This window comes from Strigops habroptila, chromosome 9 (genome assembly GCF_004027225.2).
Source record: "Strigops habroptila isolate Jane chromosome 9, bStrHab1.2.pri, whole genome shotgun sequence".
Classification (NCBI taxonomy): domain Eukaryota; kingdom Metazoa; phylum Chordata; class Aves; order Psittaciformes; family Psittacidae; genus Strigops; species Strigops habroptila.
In genome coordinates, this window is record NC_044285.2 from 32,369,657 (window position 1) to 32,385,046 (window position 15,390).

The following is a 15,390-nucleotide window of genomic DNA, read 5'->3' on the forward strand; positions in this document are numbered from 1 at the left end:
TCAAGCTCAAAATTAACAAAGGTCCCATGATGTAATTCTCCTAACACCCATTGAATATTACATTATACCAATCCGATTTCATTCCAATCTTCTGCGTATCATCTCCCACTCAGGGCATAATGCTTAGAGACCTCCTACCTGCTCTGTTTCTATATAGTACTTTTAATACATGAAGTTTAGGAATTGTTGTGGATTTAAACCCAGTTTCTTATTTGAAAAGGCCTAGGAACATAAGATAAAAAATAACTCTTAAAACATGTTTGTCTTTGAAATATCTTAAATTAATAATCTAAAGCTTGCATCAAGTCTAAAGCAAATCAAACTCAGTCATGAAGATGAGAAACAGGAATTATTAACTGAGTAGCGAGGCTGATGGAGGCTCAATGAGATAATTTTGTTCAAAGATTAAAGGCGATGAACACTAAAATAGTTGAGGAGGATGGCTACGAACACATCTGACTAGAACTGCTAAATTCAGTAATGATCAAAAGTTAATTATCAAAGCAGAGAGAACTACTCAACAGACAGTTTGAGTCAATAGCTAAGCAGCCCAGAAAAAAAGTAATTTGGAAGAAGTATTTTCCTATAATGAAGTTATATAAAAGACGTACATTTCAAAGAAACCTGCCTAAAACAAGATTGCATTCTTCCTGATCAGAGAAAAATAATTAGCTCTAATTGACAGACCCGCTGCACACCAAATATTTTCAGATAATATGTTTCTGCATCAAAGCTTAATGTGTAGAGTTACTTAATGTCGCTTTGATTTTGCCTTCCTTTATCTTCTGCACTGGGCATGCTCATGATACTGCAACAAATACACTTTGAAAAATGAATGAGCAACACCTATAGTCAAATAAAAGCAGAAGGCCAGATCCTGCATTTTCGTCTCAGGCAGAATCCCTGACGTGTTCTGTGCTGTGTTTAACATCACCACAGACCCACTCAGAGGCAAATTGAATCATTTGTGATAGGAAATGACCAGTTGCTTGATCATCCAACATTAAAATAGGATGCCATGTAGATTAAGCTGAGAGTTTGCAAGATTTTTTTAAAGCTCTTTGTGAATGGGCATGTGTGTGAGGGACCCGTGCGTCCCTCCAACATGTGCCTTTTCTTAATAGTTAGGAAAGTGCCTTCTCTCAGTAACACAGCAATAAAATGTGGAAATTCTCCATGTAAAAATCTAAGGAAGGATATGTGGTAGAATCTTCATGGTCCAAGATAATAACATATATCTGTAATTCTTCTGAAAGCTACCACATTTATTTCACATTTCTTTCATTTTCTGTACCATGATGGCATGGTGAGCAGTTGCCATCAGCGTAGCTAAGTAATCAAAAAAGCAAACATCCAGTTTAGACTCTGCTCTTTAGTAGTCTATGACTTTGACATTGTCAGTTCTCACTCCCTGAAATATCTTCCTCTTCTTTAATCTTTCATGTAAACAGTTTAGCTCACACCATCATGCACATGCTTTCCAGAATATCTTCTGCTATACTTTGTATTAGAATTGACTGCATTATTATTTACTTCTGATCCTAGACACTCTCCACTCTTCTGTTCTCTTTTCTTTATCTGTATTTTGATACCAGGTTTTGTGTAGTGATTTTTGAATAATTCAGGGGGAAAAACCTGATTTAGATGCAAGCTTCACATACTTGAACTCAGAATTGTAATAGTCCAGCTATTTGGTATATAAAAGGGTCAAGCAAAATACCATTGTACAGTCAAAAAAAACCCTCTGCCATTGTGGAAGGCTCTTTATGAGCTTTAAAAATAATCTTAGTTCCCTGCAGGATGGGACTGAAATTGGCATTTAGTGGGAGGCTTGAGAAACTGAAATGCCATTTTTGATGGTGTTTTAATCCATTTTAAATGAAGCATTTGTGTGTTGTTACATGTGTTTTATTACTCAGAAAGATTTCTTAATAACATGCTTCTGACTCTGCGTTTGCACGCGTGAAAAAGGGAAATTCGGGATAGTGTCGTTGGAAAGAGGCGCAACTCACATTATCTCACTAATGAGGCAGGGACCCCATTTCATCATAGGCTTGTTTGAGAGCACGTAATTAGGTTTGGGTCTGTAACACTCTACTTGTGCAATCTTAAGTTTAGCATTTCCTGAGGTTTAAGTGTTTTATTTAGCAACCCTACTGTACAATTAATATAATTGTTTCCTATCATGCATTCATTGATTTATTCTTTAGATGAAAAATACAATCCAAATGAAAAAATCCACGTTTTATTTGCACACTGGGAGCCAGCCCAGAGGATTGCTGTTGCCCCATCTCAGCTCTCACAAGCTCTAATTCCTTCTCTCATATTTTAAAATCATTATTGGGGATTTCCATGGATTTAAACACAGATTTTATCTTTGCTATGATTGGAGGCAAAACTGCCAAAACAGCAGGTATTTTGAAAAACTAGCCCTGTTGTAGACTCCAAAGGAAAACTCATTCTGGCAAAATTTGGAACCCAGCTGTGCAGGTCCCAGAGGTTTCAGAAGTTAGTTGGTTTTCATAAAGGATTTAATTCCTCAAAGGCAACGTGAGCATTTTTCAGGACCACTAATCTTAGCAGTTCCTATGTGGGAACCTTTTTATTCCCATCCTTAAGCACAGCAGAGGTTAAAGTTCCTCACCAACCCCCTTCTCAATTTTGGTAGGCTTTATAAAAATATCTCTGAATGTAATTAAGCACTAAAACTTCCCTTACTATAATAGGTTTATGGATCAGTTGTCTTAATTCTGCCTTTCACCGCTATCTGTGCTTGTAATCTCACTAACCATCTGACCGCTTTCCATGTTTAAATCTATTACAGTCTGGTTCTAGCAAATGCTAGGAGGAGTTCTCTGAAATGATACGGCCACCCTAGTTTATCCAGAGGTGATATTTCAAGCCTTCTTGCGTTAAAACATCATTTACCTGTTCTGGAAAAAATCAGAAGGTAGATGCAAGGTTGGTTCAGATTACATAATTGTGCCACGGAAGCATTAATAAAGCATAAAACCTCCACTAAAATCTCAAGCAGCTTAACCAGTGTGATAGACTGGCGCAGCTCTGCCATCGCTGCCCCCAGCTGTGTTGCTTAGCAACATTTTAATTCAAGAAGAATCGAAGGAGATGAAATCCCCGTGGAGAGGGAAACAGAAATAAGAGGGCCGTTGACAGATGATCTGAGTTGTTTCTTCTAATATACTGTGAAGATCACTGGCTCTTTTCATGAATGATAAATGGACTGTACACAGATCAATGGGTTCAGCAATAAACTGGAACCAGGCTCCATGTCTGAGGTGGTGCAGGCCGAGAGGCCCAAAGATTTACTCATTTAGATGATTTGGAGTGTGTTTTCTCAAAGGTTTCACAAGAGGAAATTGATCTGACCATTTGGTCATCCCTTGCCCTTTCCTGTTGCTGGTGAATAAAAACTGTTCTGGAAATGGAGTCCATTCTTCCCATTATTTTTTCCCATTGTTGTTCTTGTTCCAGATATGGACAGATAGCTTGTGACAAAGGGACCAGACCTCAGAGCGGGAAATGAAGTAATCTCCCTGAATGAGCAGTTCCTAAACACTCGTGGCCATTAAAAATAAACAAACCATGCTGATATCACAGACTGGGGCAGAAGTGTTCAAAACCTCTAGTGCTGTATCCCTGAAGAGTGACGTATGCGCTTCCGAAGAGCATCCGCGGGTTGATGTTTGCTTGCGGCTTGGTTGTGCTTTGGTGTGTTGCCTAACTGCTTGTTTCCCCCACCCCTCTTCTGTTTACAGGCTGCTGAAAAGACAAAATTGAGAAATATTCCTGTAAAGTAAGTTCTTTTTATATCTGTTTGAAAATGCTGGTTTAACCAAGTTATTGTATACAGTCACTAAAAAGACTAGGACAGCAAGAAGGGCGATGAAAGAGATAATAGAATTCAAGTTGCCCCTAATCATAGCTATAAAAAGGTAAGTATCACTGAGGAAAGCTTTCGATTTCTCATGTGTCCCTAATGATTGCACTCCCCAAGTTTCATCCAGTTTCCATAAATTAATGTGTTGTCTATGAATAGCTGCCAAATAATATCAGAGTCATACTCAATACATAGTGCTCCTAGCCTTGGGGATGTTTGTACATGCTAAAAAGATTATGATTTTTAATTGCAATCCTTGAGAAGGTCTGACAGAGGGGAAGTAACTAGGAACGTGCCAAATGATTTCTAGACACATGGGAATATTTTGCACCTATGTATCAAGGCTTTGCTATCCTGTTGATTAAGAGCTCTTTCTCACTCCGTGTGTGCATCTCTCATACCATACGCACACGTATGTTTCTGCTCTTTACAGTAGGGCTGTGTGAAGGATGAGCAAGCTACTAGGGAGCAATTTCGAGGGCATTTTATGAGAAGTTCTTAAATCTTAGGGCACTAGAGGCAACATTCAACCATATATCATTGAATTAAGAAAGTTGCTATATAGATGTCCTGGCTTTTTGAGAAAAGCCATTTTCAGTTAAAGCTACCAACAATCAGTGATTCAGTTTAAATAATGAATACTCTGGTCTTAATGGGCTCTTATGTACCAATAAAACACATATTTTTAGCTTCAGTAGGAGGTGATCATTGCCATTTAAGTAAGTCCCAGTAACTGTATATTCCTGTTATAGACAGGGGAAATGTTTTTATTTTTATAGTAGTTTGCTGATCATGCTGGCTTTTGGGCTGGAGTGGTTTTGCATTTGTAAGAACATGCACTGACAGGACTCACAAATCATTGTGGTTTAGCACACATAACAAAAGAATACAGTTCTACTTCTCACTTGGCTTCCATCATGTGTAGACATTTACACCTTATAAAGTGAATGCAAAATGTGTATGAGCACTCATAAGAGTGATTAGGCAAGATGCAAGGTAGTCATAAATCACTCTTTCTTTATGTTTCATTCAGTCTGATAAAAGTTAGAAATAGGATCCAGCAGGGACCTGATAACACATGAAACTTCTGATAAGACAAGGGACCTCTCTCACCTGTAGGGCTAGTTCAGATTCAGTGCAAGCTGAATTAAGTCATTGTTAGTTGTTGGTTGTTTAATAGAAAGTGTGCGCTGTTTTCACGTCACATTCTAGAGAATCCAGGAGTTGCAAGGTGGTGAGAGTCCTGTGGAACAAATCCAAAATAATTATTTATCATTCTTTCACTTATGTTTAATATTTTGAACCAGATTCTCAGGAATGGCTCAACTGAATTGCATTTTCCCACATATAACAGAGATATTGAGCCTTGCAGTCATTAAATAGCGTGTATGTGACACTGATACCCAGTTAATCCACTGGGATGGTTTGGGAGTTGGGGCAGAAGGGTGATTTAGGTTAAATCATTCCTTTATGGGACTTGAGTAACTGTAACATTTTGGAATGGAAGAAGGCCAGATGGACAGTCTCGCTCGTTCTACCTACATGTGCATATTTCACCCTGTCGTATTTCCCCCAACTGATTGTTTAACTTCTCTTTGACTATGTTCGTCGTGGCAGCTTCAATTAGTACCTTAGGGAATCCATTATACATATTAATTACACTCTGCATAACAAAACAGCAGAAAAATCTGCCTAGTATTTTTCAGTGACATGTAACTATTTAAGGTACCTGTATACAATTATGATTGTGTACTAAAATACTACCTCTCAGGGCAAAAGTAGGAATAGTGTCTGTAAGATAGCCGTAGTAGATACGGATTGCATTTATATAAGTGTCACAGCCACACTTAGTACAGCTTAGTCTTGTCTAGTTTTTATTCGTTGCTTTTGCAGCTCTCAAATGTCAAAGAGAATTTCACTTGAATTTTAATGTTCTTCAGCAATGCAAAATAAAGTTAGTAGCTTCCATTGTCATAAGGGCTGAAAGCTGTACAGATTCCTTCTACCATATGTGACTTATCACATACATTTTTAAAAACACATTTCTGTTATTAAGACATATGTGATAGTACACTTCTGCAAATGTGAATTGCTTTTGGCTAAAAGCCATGCACTAATAAGTTGAGTTGAATCTAACTGCATTTGACATCTGTTACAATATATTTTTTTACATATATAAGTATATATAAAATATTCACAGTTGTCACTAGCATAAAAAATTCCCTTGTTTTTACGTTGTACTGGCATAGTTCTTGTGTCCCAAAACTGGAATCAGAAATCTCTCCCTTTTCAAGACTAGGTTTCTGTAGAGTCCTTGGACAGAGCCTAATATTAGTTTAGGGGCATGACAAAGATTTCAGAAGTGGTCTATTTGTTTTTCATTGCACAGTTTATTAATGTTGGTGGTTTAATGTTTGGGCAGAAGTTTAGTATTTTTTGTTCTGTTGAATCCCTGCAGCCCTTAACACTAATGGAGGGGAAAAAAACATGGAAGTTTCCTTACTACAATTAAGTAAGGCAGCCAAGCTGCTTGTTTCTTGGTGTTAAGTGTCTATAGGTGCTTAGACTAACTGATGTGAACTTCTTGAAGGCCAAGGTAGATGCACGTGCATTTGGCTCCTTCAGAAGGCTTGGTCTCAATTGCGTGTTGTTTGTAGCACTGCAAGACACTGCGCATCCATAGGAACTCATTTTTATGTATTGGTAGCATCATCTGACATGATATTATTACAAATAAGCACATAGAAAATGGGTAAGAAGTGTCTGTGTCTGCTGAACTGTTTTTTTTTCTGAGGGGGAGGTGAAAAAGGGGGGTGGAAATAATGCAGTTACTTTTCCAAAAACAGAAGACCTTTTTCTATCTGTATGTGGCACCAAGGTGGCCCCATAACTGCAGAATCCATGACATATAACTCATTTATCCTCTCCTGCCCTTGCTTTGTCCCATTGGTTTTATCCATATTTACATTGAGAGTCTGTAGTAGAAAAGGGATTTCCTGGATGCAAAGTCCTAGATACTTTATTACTTGCTGGTCCTTATCATGCTGTTCCTACCCCTGAATCTTGAAGGAGGAAACATGACTTAAACAATTTTGTGCTGTGGAAGGTTTATGATTTCTAAAGAGCTGTTACATGAGAAATTATTTTGAATTAGGACGCATCTGAGGAAATACTCTATATACCCTGTGATTTGATGGAAGAGGGGGAGAACAGCAATACCATTAAAAGTCATGTTGGAGTTTAAGCCCAGCCGGTAACCCAGAACCATGCAGCTGCTCACACGCTCCCCCCGCCTGCTTCCCCACCCCACTCTTGGAGGGATGGGGAGGAGAATCGAAAGAATGTAAATCCCATGGGTTGAGATAAGAACAGTCCAGTAACTAAGGTATAATACAAAACCACTACTGCTACCACCAATAATAATAATGATAAGGGAAATAACAAGGGGAGGGAATATAAAACTAAAAGGGGAAAAGGAAAAGAAAACAATAAACACAAGTGATGCACAATACAATTGCTCACCACCCACCAACCGATACACAGCCTGACCCAAGCAGCGATCTGGGCCTTCCGGGTAACTCCCCCCAGTTTATATGCTGGGCATGACGTGCTGTGGTATGGAATACCCCTTTGGCTAGCTTGGGTCAGGTGTCCTGTCTCTGCTTCCTCCCAGCTTCCCGTGCCCCTCCTCGCTGGCAGAGCATGAGACTGAAAAGTCCTTGATTGGAGTAAACATTACTTAGCAACAACTCAAAACATTGGTGTGTTATCAGTGTTGTTCTCAGGCTAAAGTCAAAAACACAGCACTGCACCAGCTACTAAGAAGGAGAAAAATAACTGTTACAGCTGAACCCAGGACAAGTCAATAGCAGCATCGTTCTGAACGCAATTGATCATCACTCTTCCTAGATTTTTTTCCCAGGCTTTTGTAGGCAATAGAAGCCCACTTCAGCATAGAGCCTAGAGGTATCATGTTCACGTTGGCTTGGACCACATCACTTCTATCAGTTGGGTTGAGCTGCAGGATCCCCTCATATCCAGTCACAGTCAGGGTTAGGCCTCACGCTCAAGTACAAATACACTTGGCTTGGCAGCCTGTACATTAACGTAGAGTAAGGGTCAGCCAACCCAGGGCTTTATCTGCTAGTGGCAGAAGGTAGGGGAAGAAGAACAGCAATTACAGAGGTATCCTTCATGTGGCGTGTCCTCCCACCTTCCTACCCACAACTCTTTACACCTCCGTAACCTCACATCCTGTATTTAGGAGGTACCAGTGGACTTAGTCTCCATGCAAAATCTCTTTGAAATCTGTCTATACTTCTTGTCCCCACAACATCACATGGCACTGAGCACCATAGTGTGTGAAAAAATACTGCCTTTTGTTTGTTTTTTCTTATATATTCACTGGAATCCACACAAGTAGTTATAGTTATTCTTACACAAAAGAGCAAGTGATTACTTACTGTTCTTCATCCCTGAAGAACAAATAGACCAAGGAGTCTCCGTACTCAAAAGCTACTCATAATGCGGTTTTCCTTCTAAGTGTGTGAGCCAAGGCAAGTCTCTGCAGTTGGAAAAGGAAGACTGTGTGTCTACTAGTCATGCAGAGACAGTAGTTAGGAATATTAATTAATTTCTTTTCACTGTTTTCCATATTAAAGAGGTGAGTTCTTTGCATGGCAGTGCAAAGACTGGATATAATGTCACTCTAAACAAATGCCTCGGATTACAGTCTTTTATGAAAATGGCCACATGAATTCCTTGGGAAAATGTGGGCAGGTTAAAGAACACTTCAGCTAAACCCTGATGTCATCCAACACTACAAAATACTTTTTTTTTTTTTTTTTGTTATGAAAGAAATTAGATTTTTAAAATTGAAAATGAATGCAGTTGAGTGATCCATGTAGTCCATGAACTGCTGTAGAACTATGAGAATATTGAAATTGACTTCTTGCTTCAGGGAATAAAACATTGCCTTCCTTAGTGTCCTTTATACTCACTTCTTTTATAGTTCCTTTAAAAATCTTCAATAGAAAGCAATGGCATTTTCCTCAAACACCTGCATATGCTTAGATTTGCTGTAGATTTAATGACTTCCAGATACATGTTTGGGGATTACAGCTTGTGTTAAAATCCCACTGCTTTTTTATTTTCAAAAGATATTTGTTTTCCATCAGCCACAAGTTTGTTAACCAGAAAGACTTCTGGTGTTTATTGTCTTTGCCTGCCATAAAACTCATCTTCTCCTCAGAAGGGCATCTGACTTGACTTGGTATGGTTTTCTGTCCCAACCATCATTGGAAATGCAATCCATTAACATTTGATATCTTGACATTTCAATTGACCTCTCATTTGCAAAGCGCAGTGGTATTTTTCGTGGCCTTTTCATCCTTGATTATACATGGAATAGGAGTGACTGTTTCTACTGACTGCACTTTAAAAATATCTTTGTTTTACCAGCTGGAGTGGCACCTTGTTTTTCCCTCCCTGGATAGACCTCATTCTGCATGGAAGGTTTGAGGTCTACGCAAGTCATGCAGAGCCAGAGGATTTTCTTATTGACTCACTAAGCGGGAGGGCGAGCAGGTCAGACTCCAAGGGTCAGTTAATGTATGCTGTAATACCAGTAAGCATAAACAGATCTTTTGCTCCTGTTGGCAAAGGTGCAGGCCAGTGGGCTAGATCTGAAGGTTGGTTTGTTTTTAACCAGTCCAATCAGGCGTTTGTAACCAATAGAGGTACGAAAGGGGTGTTGTGCTGTTGACATGTATGCTTGGCTGTTCCGCTGCAGGGTGTCTCCTGTCCTGTATTTACAAAAGGAAGAACCAAAGTATGTCATGTCTAGGTTGCAAAAGCCTCCCCTTCACGGATAATTGTATGGGAGGAAGGCCATATATACATATATTTATCTATATGTATATGTACACACATGTATACACAGGCACCTGTGGACCTGTGCGTATGTGTACCTAACAGACATTTACTAAAGGACTTAAACCACTTTTAAAGAAGCAAAAAGCCCAAACCTGCCATGGGTTTTCATTCACAGTAAAACTCCCAGGCGGTTTCCACACTGCCACCTGTTAGTCTCTGCTTCTAAACCTTCCTTCCTGTTGTTTCTCCTCAGACTATTTCTGGAGGACTACTAAATCAGCCAGTACCAATTCAATTAGTTCTAAAAATCCATTATAGCATAGTGCCTAAACTGCCTGCCCATATTCATTTCTCAGAGAAATCCATTCGTATTTATGTTTTAGTACTTTAAGTCTAGCATGCGAAAGCACTCAAATCGTGAGTAGAAATCCAGGAAAAAGCCTGCTTACAGGCAATTATAGACAATGTTCTTCAGCCTCTGATCCTCCTAGTCTGTCCGCTTAGGACAGACTAGGTGTCTACACAGGTGCAGAGTTCAGTCAATGGGATCAGTTTATTGCAGCAGCAATAAAGTCCCTCCAAAAATTCACAAAACCCCCAAGTGCCACTGATTCTGCAAGTTGGGCCATGTGGAAGAGTCTGTACAGACATGCAGTACTCACAGCAGGGTCAGCACCTGGAGCATCACTATGAAAACCAACATGTATATGCTACCGTTGATTTCCAGTGAGTTTTATTTAAGGGGGCTTAGTTTCCTCAGCAGAATGTGAACTCTAGAAATGTTGCAAAGGATTATTTTACTCTTACAAGTTAAAGGTTAGTGTTGGAAATGGATTACAGAACTGCTGCTTTTAAACTGTTTGCAAAGAAACGCACATATTAAATCCTTTTTGATGATATCACATTAATCCCTAAATACTGATTTTTATGTAAATTTTGACTCTTGCAAAGCTCTGACAATTCATCTATCCCCATGTGGTTTTATCAGAGCTCGATTGTCCCTTTAGATCTTTTTTCCTTTTTGCAGTATCTTTTGCTTTATTCTAAAGTCATCACGCCAACTGGAAGATATAGTACTTTAGACATAAAATAATAAGTCTATTTAATATTTTACCTTTATTTTCTGAATTTGTTCATCTGACACATCTTGTTAGATATATTTTTATCAGTCCAAAGGATAACCACAGTAGGGCTATTTTTATTTCTAGGAAAATGATGCATGATAACTACTGGCAGGGCCCAAAACACTAAATCAGTCCTGTTCCAACCACAGAATATATTAAAAGTCTGTAGCCTGTGGTAATAAGTTATAATTTAGTTGACTAGCAGTTTGTTTGGACTTAAAACTGTACAAATGAGTCACACTGGCTAAGCCCTGAAATATAGAATAGTTTGTGCTTTATTAAGGTTTTCAGCTTCCACCACAACAGGTTCCCAGAGCGAACACACATTTTTCAAATGGGTGCAATACATTTTTATAGTGAAATGCTTCCGACTTGATTGTATAATTTATAGTAGATGGTTAAATTACCACACGTCCTGTGTAGTGCACAGTGTTTGCTTACAAGACAATGAGATGAACAGACTCTGAGATCTCATTCATCTAATCTCTCACAAAGCTGAGCACACACCATCAATACCAAGCACTGCTGTCTGTATCCAGCCACAAGGCGTCCCTCAGCTGCCAAGCCCAGCATGTGGCTCAGTACCCATCACAGAACTCCACACACCCAGAGAAACCTTCTCTTTTGTGTATTTTTACTTATAGAGACATGTATATGTCCATTGACTAAAGCTAATCTTGCTTCTGTGTACAGTTTGCCAGGAGTCTGTCTTGCAGCTGGACAAAAATAAGTATTTTCACTGTAACTGGGTCACTTCTGTTGTTTTTCAAAACAATGTTTTTACACCTTCGTTGTAATACTGCTTGTCAAGATTAAATTTAGGTCAATTTTTTAAAGCTATAAAAAAGTGACAGTTTGAGCCAAACAAAACCTTTTTTTTTTTTTTGCCTGATTCCTTATTTTGACAGAAAAAAAGTTAAGGTCAATATTTTTTTAGCATTTTTAGCATGTATCTGCTGCTGATCAAAGGAGTTACCCATTCTCTCGTCACTCATTCTGTAGTTTTCATCATTTTAGAGTTTGTGTTTGTCTTTCTTGGTTATTATTTTTCGTTTTAAGTTACTTAGCAGTTATTCAAACAATTATTCTAAGTGTTTGTTTTGGGCATTGTATTAAGTAACCGCTGTTTTCTAACTACCTGTGATCTTTTTTGAATTAACACTTTAAAAAGGTGCTTCTGAGAATTAAGATATCGCAACAAAGCAACAAATGCTAGCAAAAATGAAGAAAAGGCCTCATCCTGGTAAGAACGAGAGGACCTGTTCTGCTGATTTCAGTACAGCTGGCTGAATCCACCATAGCAGCCTGCCTTCAGATCTCATGCCCATGAATTTCACTGTTATCCCGTTTTTGTGCTGCTGGAAGATAAATAACCAGAGCAAAACCGTAAAAAGTGTTAGTGTATGTGTAGGACTTCATGGTTTATTTAGGTTCTAGCACGTGCTAGACACTCTCCAGATGAAGATCCATGGCTTGGAGAGCCTGGTAACAGGCAGTGGATAAAGCTACCAGGCAGTGAGATTTAACTGAAGTTGTCAACAATATCTTTGAAATCTGGAGGCCTGTGTCTATTCTCTTTTGGACTGCAAAGCGCCACTGGCATCTGTCTTACTTTTACCTTGGTGTGATGGGAGAGGATGAAGTTTCCTTGCTCTTTTTGGCTTGTGGTCTGGTGGTAATATATCTAGTAGGTTTCCTCTGCCTTGTGGAATTACGAAAATAGGGCAGAATAAAGCTGGTCTTCCTTGCTGTCACCTTTTATATGCCCCAAAAAGTGCCTGGCATACAGCTAAACGTCCTTCACTTTGGCAGTGAATAAGTGAAAGAGAAGAAAAACAGGTGTCTTCCAAGCATTTTTTTTTTAAATACACATACAAAAAAAAGAAAATAATGATCTTGTGTTAAGTGAGAGAAGTAGAAAAAAAAAATCCAGTCATTTAGGATCGATGAATACGAAAGAAAGGCAAAAGCTAGATAATGTTTCAGGAAATAACACTGCTACAAGGTTAATTTTGCCTAGTACAACATTTCCTAGTATTGAATTGCCTGATATACTCCCTCAGGGATTGCTCCTGCGCTTGCAATAATCGAGGCTGATTTTATTGGAAAATCACCTCTGGATGAGAGACATACTCTAGAGAGAACTTTGCATGGGTACAAATAGGTTTTTGGTGCCAGTGCCATGTTGCCCAGGCCAGCACAGTTATAGTTCCCAATCTGTCAGTGCATTCAAGCAGCAAATTCATTAGCAACCCTTCTGGCAGGATAGAAAAATAGACATATTAGGGAAATTTACTTTGAATTGTTTTCAGGATTTGTTGGGTAACAGTTCAGTAATCAAATTGCGCCTCCTAACAAGAGCATTAAATATTTTTATTAATAGTGGCAGGGAAGCTGCAGATATTCCTTTAAGTGCAGAACCTTTTACCATAACGCTATGTGACTTGCAGAGATCGTGGATGAAAGAAGAGATTAGCATAGCTGGAGCAGGGGTGCTTGTAACGTCGAAGCTGATTTTTGGTTTGTGTTGTATGGCGAGGCTGTGTTGAGTCGCGTGACTCTCACATTGCACATGCAGTGTATGTTCAAGTATCTGCTCATCCATCAGACCTTGCCAGTTCACTGGCTCTTTAATTGTAGAAGTGGGCCCTATCTTGACAGCTCTGTGCTCTCTCTAGCTATGGGACCTAAGTTCACATACATGTAGTGGCTTCCAGGCCTTGTCAAGTGGAAACTGAGCATATTGTAAACATCATGTTTTGCCTCCAGCTGGAGGAGGGACACGTGGAGTGCAGGAGGGCCCTCCACTGACCTTGGAGCGACTTTGAGTGTGGGGAGGCCAGGGAAGTGCTGCGAAAAGGCTGATTCAGAGAGACAGATGAGCGAGGAACTAAAATCAAGGAGATTGGTATAAGGTCAGTGGAAAAAAAATCCTTTTAAAGGCAGCAGGAAAAATTTTTACACTCAAGGCCAACACCGAGCCCTTATAATCAGGCTCATCTGGCCACACACCAACAGTAGTGAGAGAAGAAAATACCGAATGCAGCTTGCAAGCTAAGGACTGTGCAAAAGCTGGTGTTCTACTGGGGAGAAAATGAGCATGGACTGAATTTATTAAAGAACAAATTGCCTTAAACTCCAGGAACTGACAGGGTTAAAAATTAGGATTGTGAAAAATTATCTGTTTCCTAATTCCTTGTTGTCTTCATGATTGTTTCACTGAGGAGAGCCACCCTGGGTATCAATCATAGTAAACTATTTAGACACAGAAATAAGTGACATGTGGGTTAGCACTTTTGGGTCTAGCAATCAAGTAGCGACCTTCTGCAGTACAACTGTAGTTCGGTTCCCAGTGGGCTTCACTTTGATGATTAGATATATTGAGTTCTCTGTGTCATTCAAAGACAGCAGAATTTCATACAAGTTGGTGTTAGCTTCCTCTCACTTCATTTCAATTTTCAATAACCAGTGTCATCACATGTAACAGTTTCTTCGTAATGGAACTTCATGTCGAATCAGATTTGTCTTTCAGGTGCAAGAACACTGTGAAAAGTCTTCAGAAATACTGATCTCTGGAAAAATTCTTACCACAGTGAAGTTGGGCAGAGATTATTTATTTATTTCTGCAAAAGACACTTAGGTGCCCAATCCCCAGATCATTCAGGAATATTCAGAAAAAACCTTAGTGTTGCATTTTGGGATGGCATTAGCATTCTTTACAGAACCCTAGGTGCTTGCTCAGGTCATTGTTGTGCCAAGTTAATAGAAAATGTTTGTTCAGTCATATTTGAAACCCAAACTATGATATTTAAAGCTAACTTCTGCGTAAGTGGAGTTATATCCCAGGAGATTTTGGACTTCAGGTATTAATTGATCCCTCTGTATTTCAGCATAGCAGCTGTTAAACACTGATGTGCTTCGCTGTAACAGAACTGCTACTTCTCTGGTACTTACCTTCTCTCCATTAGCTCAGCCCTGTCCCTGGGCAGTGGAGAGGTGACTGTGCTTGCAGGTAGAGAGAGCCAAGTGCTTTGCTCACTGGAGGATGAAGGCATGGTCCCTCATGGAGGTCAGGGTATAGGGAAGGGAGGGCAGAAACTCCAAGAGTAAACAGCCCAGAATGTGCATCGTGGTGAGCATAAACATGCAAGTATCTGCCCATTCTGTCAGGGATATTTCTGGAAAAATTCAGTGTCTTGGAGAATCTACTCATTACAGGGCTCGAAGATCTTCCCCAGTGGGCTGCGATCTCAGTTTTCGCTTTGTTGCCCCTTCTCCATAAGATTTCCAAAATGGAGGAACTCTTTGAGGGTCCACCTGTGTCGCACAACCTGTACATTGAGATTCATCTGGCAGCTCACCATATACCCCCTCCCCTGCATATGGATTGTATCAGATAGTATAACAGAGCAAGCAGTGTTTTTAAAAAGTAAATTCTGGGTCACACATTCACAATGAAGCACTTGCAGTAATTCACAATTAGTTTTAATATGC

The 15,390-nt window shown here is 39.4% G+C and overlaps 1 protein-coding gene across 5 annotated transcripts in view; it reads left to right on the forward strand.

The window, feature by feature from the left end:
- The window catches only part of AFF2 (AF4/FMR2 family member 2), a 342,188-nt gene that overhangs the window by 259,587 nt on the left and 67,211 nt on the right, over positions 1 to 15,390 (forward strand). For all 5 annotated transcript variants that reach the window (XR_003993337.1, XM_030498544.1, XM_030498546.1 and 2 more), the window contains one exon: positions 3,777 to 3,814. Coding sequence is in view for 4 of the 5 variants with exons in the window: in XM_030498544.1 (XP_030354404.1) it covers positions 3,777 to 3,814 (38 nt within the window). In the remaining variant the exon portion in view is untranslated. The remainder of the gene's footprint in view (positions 1 to 3,776; positions 3,815 to 15,390) is intronic.